The 15,083-nt window shown below is 36.3% G+C and overlaps 1 protein-coding gene across 1 annotated transcript in view; it reads left to right on the top strand.

Moving 5' to 3' along the window:
* The window catches only part of SATB2 (SATB homeobox 2), a 97,946-nt gene extending 83,778 nt beyond the window's left edge, over nucleotides 1-14,168 (top strand). The window contains exon 11 of the mRNA XM_053472264.1: nucleotides 13,368-14,168. Coding sequence (XP_053328239.1) covers nucleotides 13,368-13,829 — 462 coding nt within the window. The 3' untranslated portion in view covers nucleotides 13,830-14,168. The remainder of the gene's footprint in view (nucleotides 1-13,367) is intronic.
* Nucleotides 14,169-15,083: the final 915 nt, after the last annotated feature.

Here is a 15,083-nt window from a genome sequence, read left to right as displayed (position 1 = left end):
CAGATATATGACTTAAATAAACAGCACTTTAAAAGTAAAATACCATATGAGGGGTAGAGCACCCTATTTATTATGAATTTTAAGTTTTCAAAAGTGGCATCTTATGCTTTTTGAGAAGTTTTGCAAAGTATTTATCATCTCTTTCCTTAATTATTCAAGTTAGTGGCTGAGCCAAAATATTCTATTTGCTGCAGCTAAACTTAATTTCTAAAGAAATCAATATCTCTATTACACTGATAACAATAACAATAATTAAAATAAATACATTAATTAATTTAAAAAGCCCTGACATCCCATTACCATGTAAGATCTACATGTGGCCATCTTAAATATATAAAACTCAGGAGATGTTGCCAAACATCATTGTTTATCAGTGGCACCTACTTAACAACCAGTGACGTGCTAGGCACATCATGCAAAAATAGTTAATATCATGGCAGTAAAGAAGCTTAGAAAGCGATCTAAGATATCAGATTGCTTTCTTCTCTTAAACTGTGTTGCTGTAATGCCTTGAGGTTGAGGCATTCAGCAACATCGAGTTCGGCAGCAGGGTGCACCAGATGTCAACGTCCGACATTATTGAACGGAAACGGAAGCCTGATTTGAAAGCGCTTAAACTGTGTTGCTGAAATGCCTCAATATCGAAGCATTCAGGGACACTTGATAACCCACCCAGCTCTCCAGAGCGGTCACAAGCGTCACTGCAAAAATTTTTACCAGCTTCCTTCTCCTGGATCTCTCTGCAGGTTGAAACAGGTGCTGCATTCAACCATGCAAGTCCATTGACCCCAGCTTTCTAATCACAATATGATTAGTAAAAATATATTTAGGTATTTAATTATATAGTTTATTTTTATGAGCAAGTGCTAAAATTAGCTATGTATCTTCCCAAAAAACCCTGACATGGAAAGGAAAAATGGAAAAATACTAGCATTTCAAATACCCAAAGGGTGTCTTCTTAAAAAAATGTACCTTGGGGTGTCTAGTTTTCAAAAACATATGGTTTGATGGGGTAAATAGAATTAGCAGGCTTCAAAGATGTGCCATATAGTACATGCAGTCAGTAGGACCAGGATTCAGCCCCAGCCCTGCAAACTGCCAGGCGTGGCCACCCCTTTAAGAGGTCTGCCTGGAGTTGATCTCCTCTCCACAGCTTGCTGTTTTGTTTACTTGTGTGTCTGTACCTTTGCCCTATTTCCCTTATTCATCTGAAGATCTCGGTTCCTCTCGCCTCTCCCCATGTCCTGTTTGAGATATCCTATCCTTGCTTAAAGGAGAAGCATCTGAGGATCTCAGATCGTCACTCCATCCCGTGTTTCTTGCCTTGTTTCCTGTCCTTTGTGGTGTCCTGTACCATGTATGTCTTGTCTAGTTATGTTTAGAATCTGTGTATTTATGTTCAGCTCTGTTGGTTATGCTATATCCAGGCCTCCCTCACCTGAAGCCTATATCATTACCACACCTGACCTAACCAACAGGCTTTATTATCCTGCCTCCCTCACCTGAAGCTTATTTCATTAACAAGATTTTATAGGAATTTAAAAAATTACTAAGTATTGGAGGGGCATTTAATTTACAAACTCTAGCCCCAAAAGGATTTAATATTGCATTTGACCTATTCAGTTTCTTATAATAGGAAGTTTAATACATTTTTATGCTATTGGTATTGCCTCTTTATAATATATATATTTTTTATCTATTTTAATATACATATATATTATAATCATGACATTTTATAAATATGTATGTATTTATTTTTTAGGTATTAATGTGATGTTTATTTTAATATTTTTTCATATATGTCTTACGGATAAACAGATATAACTTTTGTTGTAAATGGATGAAGAATAATATATCTATAAATATATATATATACTATATATATATACTATCTATTTTTAAATAAATTAATAAATAAGTATTTTTAATTGTATTTTTATATATACATATTCTTATATTTTTTATAATTAATTATACATGTATATATTTTTTATAATTGATTATATATATATAATATAATATCCCTACTAAATAAATACACAATAATTTATTATATATATTTCAATAATTTATTATATATTTCAATATATTCTTCATCCATGTGAATTGATACCAATGGGTTAAGTTTAACAAAACATGTGGATATAGTTAATCACATCATTATATGATATATAAGACGGACATTGAATTGCAACCAGAATCCACCTGATGAATCCGAGGAATTTGGCGAAACGCGTAGTGCTAAACTCTAGATTGGATACCTTGAGACCCCGTTTGGGGGAATACGCCACGAACGTGAATCCGGAAATTGAATGCCGTCTTCCCAGGAGGAAAGTAACGCCGACCGAAGCAACCACCTGTACCGATAGCCTTGGATGTTTGCTGTTTTTTTTTGAGAGGAGAGACGTACGAACTCAGGAAAGGTTCTTATATCGGCGTCTCTGTGAAGCTTTTCCAACACGCATATTTGTTAACCCCTTAACGACAAAGCCCGTACATGTACGGGCTTGCAGTGCAATGTGATAAACACCGCGATCGGCGGCTTTGCAGCATCAACGGAAGCCTCACAAGTGAGGCTGACTGTGGATCCGGGGAGGAAAGCCCTCCCCACAAGAAAAATGGCCGCCACACATCGATCATCAAAGATCGCTGCGGCGGCAGGCTAAAACAGCTTAGGAAGCGATCGTTTGTACCTCCCAAACAACCCCCTGCATGGCATGGGAGATGCTGCTGAACACATATTGGGCTGTTGTTTGGCAGTGGCATATACCAGGAACTGTAAATTCATACCTGAATTACAATTTGTGTTAAAAAAAATACAACAAAAATTACCAGCACAAACTTTGGCAAATGCTAGTGGTAGAGTTCGTGATGGGAAAGAGATTGCATTTGAAATACCTTGGGGTGTCTAGTTTTAAAAAAGGTATGGTTTGGTGGAGTAACTTTAAAAATACATTTTCCGCGAAATTTTGGCAGACATCAATGAAGAAATGGCTGCCTGAATACTGTCAAAATTACCCTAGTTGAACACCTTGTCTTTTCTGCTGTTCATAAATATATACTTTTATGGGCTAATTTACAGTGGGGGCTTCCAAAATGTCCCAAATAGGATATGGGCCCAGTAAACCAATTTCTGAAAATTCCAAATTTGAAAATGAAAATGCGCATGTTCCAGTCTTGCCCTTATAGCTTCCTCAAAAAATGCATGAACCATGCATGTGAGGCCTTGTTGGAATCATGGGATGTTGGTGAACAAAATGTGCCATTTTCTTCCACTGTTGCACTTATGGTGTGCAAGAAATTCAATGCAACATTGAAATTTATGCGTTAATAAAATAATAAAATAATTTCCCTGTGAACTTTGGCAGACATCAGTGAAGAAATGGCTGGCTGAAAACTGTCAAAACTACCCTAGTTGAACACCTTGACTTGTCTACTGTTCATAAATATATACTTTTATGGGGTAATTTACAGTGGGGGGGGGCTTCCAAAATGTCCCAAATGGGATATGGGCCCAGTAAACGAATTACTGAAAACTTGCGCATGTTCCAGTTATGGCCTCATGGCTTCTTCAAAAAATGCATTAACCATGCATGTGAGGCCTTGTTGGAACCAGGGGATATTGGTGAATAAAATGTGGTGTTTTCTTCCACTGTTGCACATATGCTGTGCAAGAAATAAATTGCAACATGAAATGTATGCGTTAAAAACGCAATAAAATAAATTTTCCGTGAACTTTGGCAGACATCAATGAAGAAATGGTTGCCTGAAAACTGTCAAAACTACCCTAGTTGAACACCTTGACTTGTCTGCTGTTCATAAATATATACTTTTATGGGGCAATTTACAGTGGGGGGCTTCCAAAATGTCCCAAATGGGATATGGGCCCAGTAAACCAATTTCTGAAAATTCCAAATTTGAAAACTAAAATGTGCATGTTCCAGTTTTGCTCTCATAGCTTCCTCAAAAAATGCATGAACCATGCATGTGAGGCCTTGTTGGAACCAGGGGATGTTGGTGAACACAATTTGGTGTTTTTTTCTGCAGTTGCACATATTCTATACAAAATATAATATGAAATCTAAAGCAACATTGCAACATATGCAAAAAAAAAACAAAAAAAATATAAAAATACCTCAAAAATTGACATACGCCGATATTGCGGATTTTTCAAATTGTTCTCCTGAGGAAGCCCGACAAAGGGAGAAACGCGTTGAGACAGTAATCACACAGAGGAGGATCGGTATTTCCTGACCAGAGACACGTATCCACGTGAGGACTACCTTTTCTTCTTCTGATTTTCAGACTTTTTATAAGTTGAACACGCCATTTGAATCCAACCATTCTGTAAGTGCATTCACATTTGATTACTGCATCATGTGAAGTTACTGCACCATGTGGTTGTTTTCATTTCTATACCTATAGATTTTAAAGAATAAAGAATCGATTTTTACCTTTGATGAGCCTCTTTGACTAGCTACGCTTGTGAGTGCATATACTTATTATACATATTGATTTTACATACGTTATCACACTATCAGATATATTTTTTCTTTTTCCTATATACACATGCGCCCCGAAAACAATGTACTACCCAGCTTAATATGGTTTCAAATTAAAGCCCTACTTGTGCTGAAAAAATACAATATATATGATTTGTGTGGGTGCACTAATTGATAAGAGAGAAATTACAGTTGAAGAAAGACATAGCAAAAACACAAAAACAGCTCCGGTCCTTTAGCAACACCTTAGTATCAAAATCCTGAAGAGGTTAATTGGCCAGCTTCAAAGATATCCCAGTTAGGACATGGGGGCAGAAGGACCAGATGTCAAAATTCTTAGTTGAAAACCATTTAGCGCCCAAATAATGTGACAAACCCATAACATTACATTACATTACATGTATTTATTAAGCTCTGGCAGATTCTGCAGCACTGTTACAGTCAGTAGAACCATTTAGAAACACATACGATAACAAACTGGTGCAAAGGAGAAGAGGGCCCTGCTCTTGCGAGCTTACAATCTAGTTGGTGGTTGAGGGGGCAGTGAGACAATAGGAGAGGACTGCTTGGATGGGGAAGAGTTGATCTGGTTCCGATGATGTGTTGAAGCTGTTGATTGTTCCGATGGCTTGATTATGATGATTGTTGGGAGTACTGGGAAGGAATGTTGTACCCTTCACTGAACAGGTGAGTTTTCAGAGAGTTGTTGAAAGTTGCGTACGAGGCAGAAAGTCTGACGAAACGGGGAAGGGAATTCCACAGGAGGGGTGAGGTGCGGCGCGGGTGAAATCCTGAATACAGGAGTGGGAAGAGGTAACAACAGTAGAAGATAGCCGCTGGTCATGAGCGGAGCGAAATGGGCGGGTAGGGGTGTATTTGGATAGGAGGATAGAGATGTAAGGGGGTGCAGAGTTGTTGAGGACTCTATAGGTCAGGGTCAGAAGTTTATGCATGGGTGGTATCACTGTAAAACAGCCTTGGTCACGAAGGGTACAAAAAATAAAAAAACAGCCTGGTCCTTCGGGGGGGCTATAGAAGAAATTCTAAGCAATATTGCAAAACATTTTTTTTTTTAATTTTAGTATAGTTTCTTTAAATACTAGCATGTGTATCACACAAAAGAGGGATATTGATTAAACCAATATATGGTTAAAAGTGTTCAGTACATAGGGTATTACAAAACCTTGGTACAGAGAGGGTTTAACAATAGATGTGTTTTATTAGATGAAGACATTCTGTAAATATGTACAATTAACAAATATATATAAATTAACAGTATACCTGAGGTCCTATGGTGTTTTAGAATGTTTTCATCAAAGAAATAGCCAGGTTGAGCTGATATTGGCCTAGTAACCTTCTACAAAACCCTCAGGCACGCCCGCCCACAATTGGATCATAAATCCTATTCACTGATACAGATGCACAGTCTTCTACACTTCTGCATGTTTTTTTTTGTTTTTTTTTACTACAAACAGGCCAGCAAGGGACAAAAACCAGAAACCAAATACATAGTATCTTTAAACGCTGATACTTAAAAGTTCAGGTGTGACTTGCTGTAATGCATGGTCTGGCTTATGATAGATGCAAGTGCTAACACACATAACTAACTGCTGATTTGGGCATTCCCTTCTGGTGTAAATGTGTAATTTCCAGGTGCTCTGGGTCTAGTGCTGAGAATTATAGATCACAACATACTTTTTAATATTGCCTCAATAATTGTTGCATTTGGAACACGGTAGGAATGGGATCTAATGATGAACACTTCTACAGAATACTACAGTAGTAAAAAGAGAAGGCTATTTATGAAAATTGCAATAAATACATCATGTAACCCATCAAATGCAAAAATATTGTGCCTACTGGTATTTTCTATGAGTGACTTTAAAATATCGACTCAAACCATGAGAGACCCTAACTTGGCTTAATAGCCACTTTATTTAGCTCTGTTTACTTATAAAGTTTTATTAAAATCCGTATATGCCCAATAAATGTTTGCATTTGAAACATCTTTAAACATTAAACAAGTTTTGATTGGCAAATAAAATTTCGTTTTTAATATGGATGAAAGTAAGTTTAATACATTTGGTTAAACTAGTTACTATTCACTAACTACTAAAGTTATTAGATGTTTGCGGTGGCTCTTGGTGGACAATCATAAAACTTTTACATGCCTTAGAGGTATTGTTTAACCCTAAATGCATTCTAACACAACAACTATGTAATCTTGAATCAGCTATATGCTGCCAAACGATGTTACTGTATATATGGTAAAGAAATGCATTGATGCAGCAATCCTTCATTTTCTCAGGTGTTGTTTCAAATGCACCTTACCGTTATTCATTAGTTAATTTTAAACCTTGTCAAGTAAAATACTTATGAGTTAAAAAAGTTATACCTACTTGAAATGACTGTATTTCAGACAACAATGAGTTAGGGATACAGTTACATAAATTAATAAATTATTGGACACAGGCATGGTACATGCAATTCTCCTGTAGACTCCCACAAACTCCAGATTAGTAAATGCACCTGTCATGGTTGCGGGTACTGGATATGTATAGAACAGATGGACTTACGACTCTCCTTCCAGGCAGCTGCCCACCACAATCTTAGTTCTGGTGCCATCTGCCTACAAGGTTAAAAACCATTGGTAGAAAAGGGTTGGTAGAAAGAGTAACCTGGAAGCAGGACAGGCAGATGTCAGGAGCCACTGGCAGCTTTAGTCTCTCCATTTTGGGATTCCAAAGAAACATATTTATATATATAAATACAATATAACTGGTAAAACTGTTGCCTTCATGATTAAAATTGCCCCAATAATATATTTTACAATTTCATTTTTCTAAAACAGTATCCCTAGATTTCTCCATTTTATTTGCATATTCAAAAGACACTCCCAGAATTGTAATACAATCGCATTTGATCAGGACAGCAGGAATATGTTACTATAAATCCCAGTCACCAACAGTAAAATAGTTGCATTTATTAAGATTCATCTTAAACACAGAAGCACATGTAAGATATTAGGTTTTTCTCATAGCTCCTATTTGGGGTTGTACAGTATATACTGATGTCATCCATACACACTAGAGCTTTTACCTTTAATCAGTGACCCCCTGAAAATACTTGTGCTTCTGTAAAAGGTCTAAAAGGGGCTAAATGGCACAAACAAAAAAGAGAGATTACTGCAGACGACACTATTTTGCCTCTAAATTAGAAAGCCATTGTTTATATGTACATTTGTTTCCAAAGATTTAAACAAAGTATACACTGAATGAACTTATCTGGTAATTAAGTGAAATGGAGCAAATATGAACCACCTCCAATGTGTCAATATCCTTTTAGAGATGGGGTTTCCAGATCTGTACGCAATACTCTAGGTGAGGCCTGACCAGAGATCTGTAAAGTGGCAGAATCGCCTCCCTCTTCCAGCTACTAATGCCTCTCCCTAAGTGATGCTTCTTCCAAGTGACCAATGGCTACAGGTGCCCAGGCTCTACATAAAAAAATAGACAATGTTGCAGATCTTGTCCAACCCTTGTTATTTTAAACTTTATTACATGTTGCTGTATTCTGCAAGTAAAAAATGATGAATTTATGTGACAAAAAGGTGACACAAAATAAATTCCACGGAGCTTCCAAATAATTTTATTTATCACAACACTTTATTTGTGAACTTTGTCTCAAGAAGAGTTAATAAACCCACGTTTTAGGATTAATGGATACCACGTGCCAAGAGAATGTGGTTTGTTTTTAGCATCTATAATTTCTTCATTTAGTTTCTCTAATTTCAGCACTGTGTACAAAGATCACTTCTAGATAAGTTACAAAGGCATTCAGGAAGCGATGGGGGCAGGTTGTGGTACAGTCTAACTCAGAAACAGCTGTTTTCAGGGTAAAGGTAAAACAGAGAGTGAATAGGGTAGTAAACCTTTAGTCTGCGGTCAGAATTGGATTCTGTTTTTTGTTGGTGGGTCATATTTCAAGCACATTACAATCTAGAGTATTTTTCGCAAAAGACCTCAACAAATGAGTCAAACATTAGATTGCAAACTTAGTAAATGCTATGTAGTTAAATTGGCTATTATATCAAACAGGCCAAACACATTTATTTCATCAATGTTGTAAGAATATCTTTTTAAAATGTCCAATAATACAATCTAAAGATTGTGGCAAATATATTGTTCCTGTGGTTTTCCTGCATCTTTTTGGGGACACCATCTTGCCATTATTGACTTCATTTCTGCGTTTATTATAAAAGCCAAGATCAAAAGATCAACATAGTCAGCCAGAATTAGCATTGTGGCACCACAAACACCAGGTCATTTTTATTTTCACTCTGATCGTTACATGCAGATTTAAATTTAGTTTAATAAGAAGCATACCTTAAAATTGACAGGAATATGCTTTTTCATGCTATGTATTAATGATGATGAGAGATTTCATTCAACTACGTTTAAATGTAATCAAAATAATACGGATTGTATGTAAGATTTTTTTTTTTTTTTAAAAAACATTGAATATTAGAGCATACTTTTAATTGACATCAATTATTTAATTATTTGGGGTATTTTGCGTAATTGTTGCAGCCTTACCATGAGAGCCATGGTAGTTTATAAATAATCCTCTGTTATCCTGAAAAAAATGTTTAAAACTTAGCATGAGTTTATATTATACCTGAAGTTTTGTGGTAATTCTATCAGTTATCTTCACTTAGACACAGATGAGAGTTGCAGCAGGATTAGAATATTTTATTTGTCTTTACAGTCAGGGTAGGCACTAGCTTATTACCAGATTAAGCATCTGCTCCTTGTAGTTTGATTGAAAGACAATTATAGAAAAATATCAAATTCCTTAAAAATAATATCTCTGTTATGTATTGTTCTTACAAATGTGTGATATTACATATTGAGGTCCTTAGTGGATGTCCAATTATTTCCTATATGGGTCACAGATAAATCTTTTGTTTTAATGCTTGCCCCTGTTTTACACAATGTGTTCCCCACAATGGCTTCTTATGACTTTTAAAAAACATAAAAGCATTGAATAAAATGCAATTAACATATTTGATTATTTTAGTTATTTTCAATAATGTAATTTTCCTCTCTCGCTTAACTAATTGTGGCATCCTGGATGGCAAACCACAACCTGAAGCTGAACATCTCAAAGACTAAGCACCTTGTCTCCTGTCGTTACCTTAACACTACACCTGATTTTACTTACTCCTTCATCCTCACATCCATTCACTTACCAAACCCTGTGCCATTTAGCTGTGAAATGTCTCTCAAACTTGCTCTTTCCTCATACAAGACATAACTAAAATACTAATTACTTCGCTGTAAATACAGTGTAATATAACATTGGTACTTGGCCCTGTGTTGTGTTAATGGTAGCATTAAGTCTGTTTCAAGAACCATATGGTATTAATTTCTTCTAGAACGCCACTCCATCTTTCAACCAGTAAAATGAGTAAAAGTACTTTCTAAAATTACATCTAAGCCTTTATTCCTCTAACGTTCTGCTATGACTTCTTGTCCCTCCACTTCTCTTCCATTGACACATACGCTATATGGACAGAAGTATTTGGACTCCTGACCATTACACCAACAGTTATGTCCTCTTCAGCATACCAAGACATTTGGACAATGCTTCCAACATTGTGGGTCCCTTTTCTATTCCAGCATGCCTGTGCCCCAGTGCACACAGCAAAGCCCATAAAGACATGGTTGGATGAGTTTGGTCTGGAAGAACTTGACGCACAGAGCCCTAACCTCAACCCTATCGAACATATATGAACTGGAACAGAGATTGCGAGCCAGGCCTTCTCGTCCACCATCAGTCCCTGACCCCACAAATGCTCTACTGGATGAATGGGCAAATATTTCAACAGAAACACTACAAAATCTTGTGAAAAACCTTCCCAGAAGAATAGAAGCTGCTATAGCTGCAAAAGGGGGACCAATTAAATATCAATGTATATTTATTTAAAATGTGATGTCATAAAAGTCCCTGTTGGTGTAATGGTCATGTGTCCATATAGTGTATATACTGAACTTTGTCAAACCCATTTTGTGTTACTATTATATCACCAATGTCATCTATCTCTTGTCTTTCCCTTAAGCTATACATGTTCAGTATATGTATTTAGCCTTTCATAGGCATTGCCAGAGGGTCCCACAGTGTACAGCTAGCTTAGGGTTTGTAAACATCAATGCACAAATAATCGACTCAAATAAAGTACAGAACCTTCTTAGACCTAACACCATTTCATGTAATTATTGTGTAAGTTATCAACCTATGCTACATAAAAACAATATATGTGGCCAGATCTGCCATGAGCAACTTCTCTATTATTAAAGAAAACTTGGTCCAGGCTGGATGAAATCGAACACATATTTCCATGTCTGACTTGCATGCTACTATTGATTTTCCTTGATGCACTCTTTTTATATTGGAGAACACAGATTTTATTTACTGAGAAAAGAAATTTTGAAAAAAAAAGTAATATTAATCCTGCCTGAAGTAAAAAAGTAATGTAACATCTGTACTCTAAAATTTCACTTTGTAAATATATATATTTACTTATATTTAATAAAACTGAGATTCTCTTGAGAGTTTCACTATATTTCAGTCTGCAAAGCACCAATATTAACCAATGTCTTGCATGGATTTTTTCCATTTTCTACAGAACAAAGCAGTTGAAACAAAGTATATAATATGATTGGTCATTGTTTTGATTCATTCTTTACTGTTACAACATATTAACTACATATAACTGTTAGGTTATTTTCAATGTTAGTGACATCTTTATGGAGAATTTTTAGATGGGGAAATGTTTTCACTATATTTATATGCAATAGAATTATGAATTTTCAGAATTGTTATAAAGGATATTAAGCAACATGATAAGGAACAGATACCAACATTGACTGCCTTATCTGTAGTGTGTAACGTCTACCTAATAGCAACCAATTGAATGGTTTAATCAGGAGAAATATTTATTTGGTTGTTATAAACTAAATTAAAAGGTCTTGAACACCTGGCACATTTTCAGGTATATTTCTGATATTGATTTCCAGTCCTAAATCTCAAAGATGACACTGTCAGACATGTTCCTGCTGATGCTATAGAACATTTGGATAAAACCATAGCTACTGTCTAGTCTGTCACTGTACACCATAAATCCTAAATGGTCTTCAAGAAAATGCATGAATCTCTATAGCTTTCCACAATCATTCAACCAATACCTTCCTTGCAGACTGGGTTGACAGTTTAGAGACCTTACCATCTATATAGAAGAAAAGTTTTGTGTTCTTCAGTATCCCACAAAGCCCACAAAAGAAGAATGCATATTAAAATACTTTATAAGTACTTTAAATGCATTTTTAACCATAAAATGTATTACTGTTAGTAGAAGCTGCAGTTCCAAACTTGCAGTACACCACCACCTTCATTACCCAATTTTTACAACACTGATTGGCTGCTTCAAAAAGCCAATCATTGGCAGAAAAGTGTTCTCTTATTGAAAACAGTGTGAAAGCTTCCTGCAAATGAGCACAAGAGGGTTTATTAGACCCCACACAGAGCCCTTGCTGAGCCAGTACTGGAACAACTGGCAGTAAGCAAACCAGGTGAGTGCAGGCAGCAGCAGATACGTTTGGCCAAACACATCTCCTGCAAGGCTAGGAGCCAAGAGCAGGCAAAGAGGAAAATTAATATGGGGGATTCTGCAGTATCCATCATGGATTAGGAAGAAGTACCACACAAAAAGGAGACATTCAGCTATCATACGCATTTAGTGCATATGATGGGTGGATTAACCGATTAAAGACTACACCCTGTTCAAAGCTGTTGGAAACTTAAAGTAAACTAAATATGCACATTCTGGTTGATTAGAAATGGCTCAACATGCTTGATTCCTTTTTGTAGGGAAGCCTTTTTCAGAACAACACAACCACCATAACACGTGTCATTAAAAATAAATCTTAAAAACCCACAAAAAAACAATGAACTTATGCCTTGCCAAAACCAATTGCCTACAGGTGTTGTTGCAATTCACTTCTGGACATGCATATCCTTGGTCATCTAAAGTCTTCTCTGCCATCTGAAACAATGATAAGACAGCTGCTCGCATAGTAACACATATACTTTTCTGATTTGTTCCTAGTCCAATAGCAAAATAGCACTAACTGGTGCTTATTATGTGTAATCCAGATCACCGACCAATGATACAGTATATTATATACTTTCCTACACTCATTTATTCAAAATCTCACTTCCTTCCCTCCGGGCCATTATATTTTACACATGCATTCCAGCTGGTTTCCATTCCCCGCTTCACAAAATATTTCAGCACACCGAGATTGAAGGCACTGTATCTGCTATAGTCAACTACATGTGAGGCTTTCCTACTCATATGATTTATCAATAGCTTTTGGACATATTATAGAACAAAAAAATTGGTAACCCTCTATAGAAAAACTTCAGGTTCTAGTCGCCCAGTAAAAACAGTAGCTCAGAAGCAGAGGTATATACTTCGGATGGTCTTACACAAGATTTTGGAAAGTATACTAAAGACAACTAGTGGTTCTTCATCGTCTTGCACCATTGCAGATCCTGTGAGCTATATTTGTACTGCATCCAGAGGCCCACAAGTTGGCCATCCCTGGTTTAGGGAGTACATTTTAAAAAGCTAGCAGTGATTTCCAAACATAGAAATGTGTCACGGAAACAGTTTTGGACAGCTTCTCTGTTTCATTTTGAAAAAATTATTTGATGATGTGAAATAAGATGTACATGCTATTTTTACTAGAAGTAGGTACTTACACATTGTAATTAAAAATAAACTCTGTTTCATTTTAATAGGTTCTTCTTGGGCAACAATCTCAGCCAGCCAAAGAGACCTCACCACCAAGAGATGAAGCACCTGTTGCCCCACTTCCACCTGATGACAGCTGCACCAAAAAACCCAGATCCCGCACCAAAATTTCACTGGAGGCTCTAGGAATCCTTCAGAGCTTCATCCATGATGTAGGTCTCTATCCTGACCAAGAAGCCATCCATACTTTGTCTGCCCAGCTTGATCTCCCAAAGCATACCATCATAAAGTTCTTCCAGAATCAGCGCTACCATGTAAAGCACCACGGCATATTTAAGGAACACCTGGGCATAGCAGTGGATGTGGCAGAATATAAAGATGAAGAGCTTTTGACAGAATCAGAAGAAAATGATAGTGAGGAGGGCATGGAGGAGATGTACTCAGCTGAACAAGGGGAGGAAAACAGTTGCAAAACCAAGGCTAGTCAGTCAGAGGAGGACCAGAGATAACACAAAAGAACACCCAGGAACAACAAAAACATACAAACAATGCAAGTGCACAAAAAATCACCATTACTACTTGTAGAACTCTCCACAACGTGCAGAGGGTGTGATATTGCTGTCATGAAAATTTGCCTTGCCACTTGAGCATACAAATTATATATATGACTAGAAGCAAACGTGCAAAACTTTTATCCCCACTCATCTCGCACTTATAAAGATGATTTAATCAAATTTCAGGTCCTCAAGACTGATGATATCAACAAAGGAAGTATTTATATATCTAAACTATGTATGTGCGTGCATTTGTATGTGTACATATATATATATATATATATATATATATATATATATGTATGTATGTGTGTGTGCGTGTGTGTATGTGTACCTTTGCATGCTTACACTTCCAAACACACACACACATGCACACACACATATATATATATATATATATATATATATATATATACACACAGACATATAAATTGCATGGGAAGCAAACATTTCATTATTGATGTATAGACTGTGAAATGAGTTCCAAACTGGGTTATATATTAAAAACCACTTTGAAGTGTGATGATCTGGGATTTCTCTTTAACAAACTGCCCAATCTCATTGAGATTCAGGGTGATTTTTTAACTGTGTTTTTCTTTGGAATTTTGTTTTCATTGTTGACTTTTTTGCGTTGTCTCTGGCTTTGGTTCTGGTCGCATAGTGAGTGTATTTTGTTTAACAATACGTGTTGGAAAAGTAAAAAAGGCAATAAACTTGTATAATATAAGGATTCATGGAAAATACATTGTATCTGTAAAAAACTGATTTGGTGATAAACACATAATTCCTTTCATGGGGCAGTAGAGCAGTCCAGATGTGGCTGGCTTCTTAGTACGTGCACACGTTTAACTTGTATATTTAGCAATCATTTACGTTTTCTAAATGAGTTTGATTCATTTATCTTGCTGTGTAGTCATTAATTGATACTTTCCACTTCCATGTATATATCCTAATGAACCTGTCATGGATTATGTAGTATGTAGTAGGCTTGTGCATTTGTTTTCGTACAAACTTTGTTTTTAACCAAAATCGCCTGTTTTGTGTATTCGTACAAATCAATGAAAACAAGGGTGATTTCTGACAAAATTGATGTAACTGCAAAAGTGCTGAAAATTCTTCATGATTTGTGTGTGTTACAAGCCTTTTTGTCGCTTGTTGATGAGGGAATGTGTATAGGAGGATACATATCAATGACTGATAAGGTGGAGT

The sequence above is a fragment of the Spea bombifrons genome, chromosome 7, assembly GCF_027358695.1.
Source record: "Spea bombifrons isolate aSpeBom1 chromosome 7, aSpeBom1.2.pri, whole genome shotgun sequence".
Taxonomy (NCBI): Eukaryota; Metazoa; Chordata; class Amphibia; order Anura; family Pelobatidae; genus Spea; species Spea bombifrons.
The sequence above is the reverse complement of the archived record's forward strand: the minus strand, read 5'-3'. Positions and strand labels throughout refer to the sequence as shown.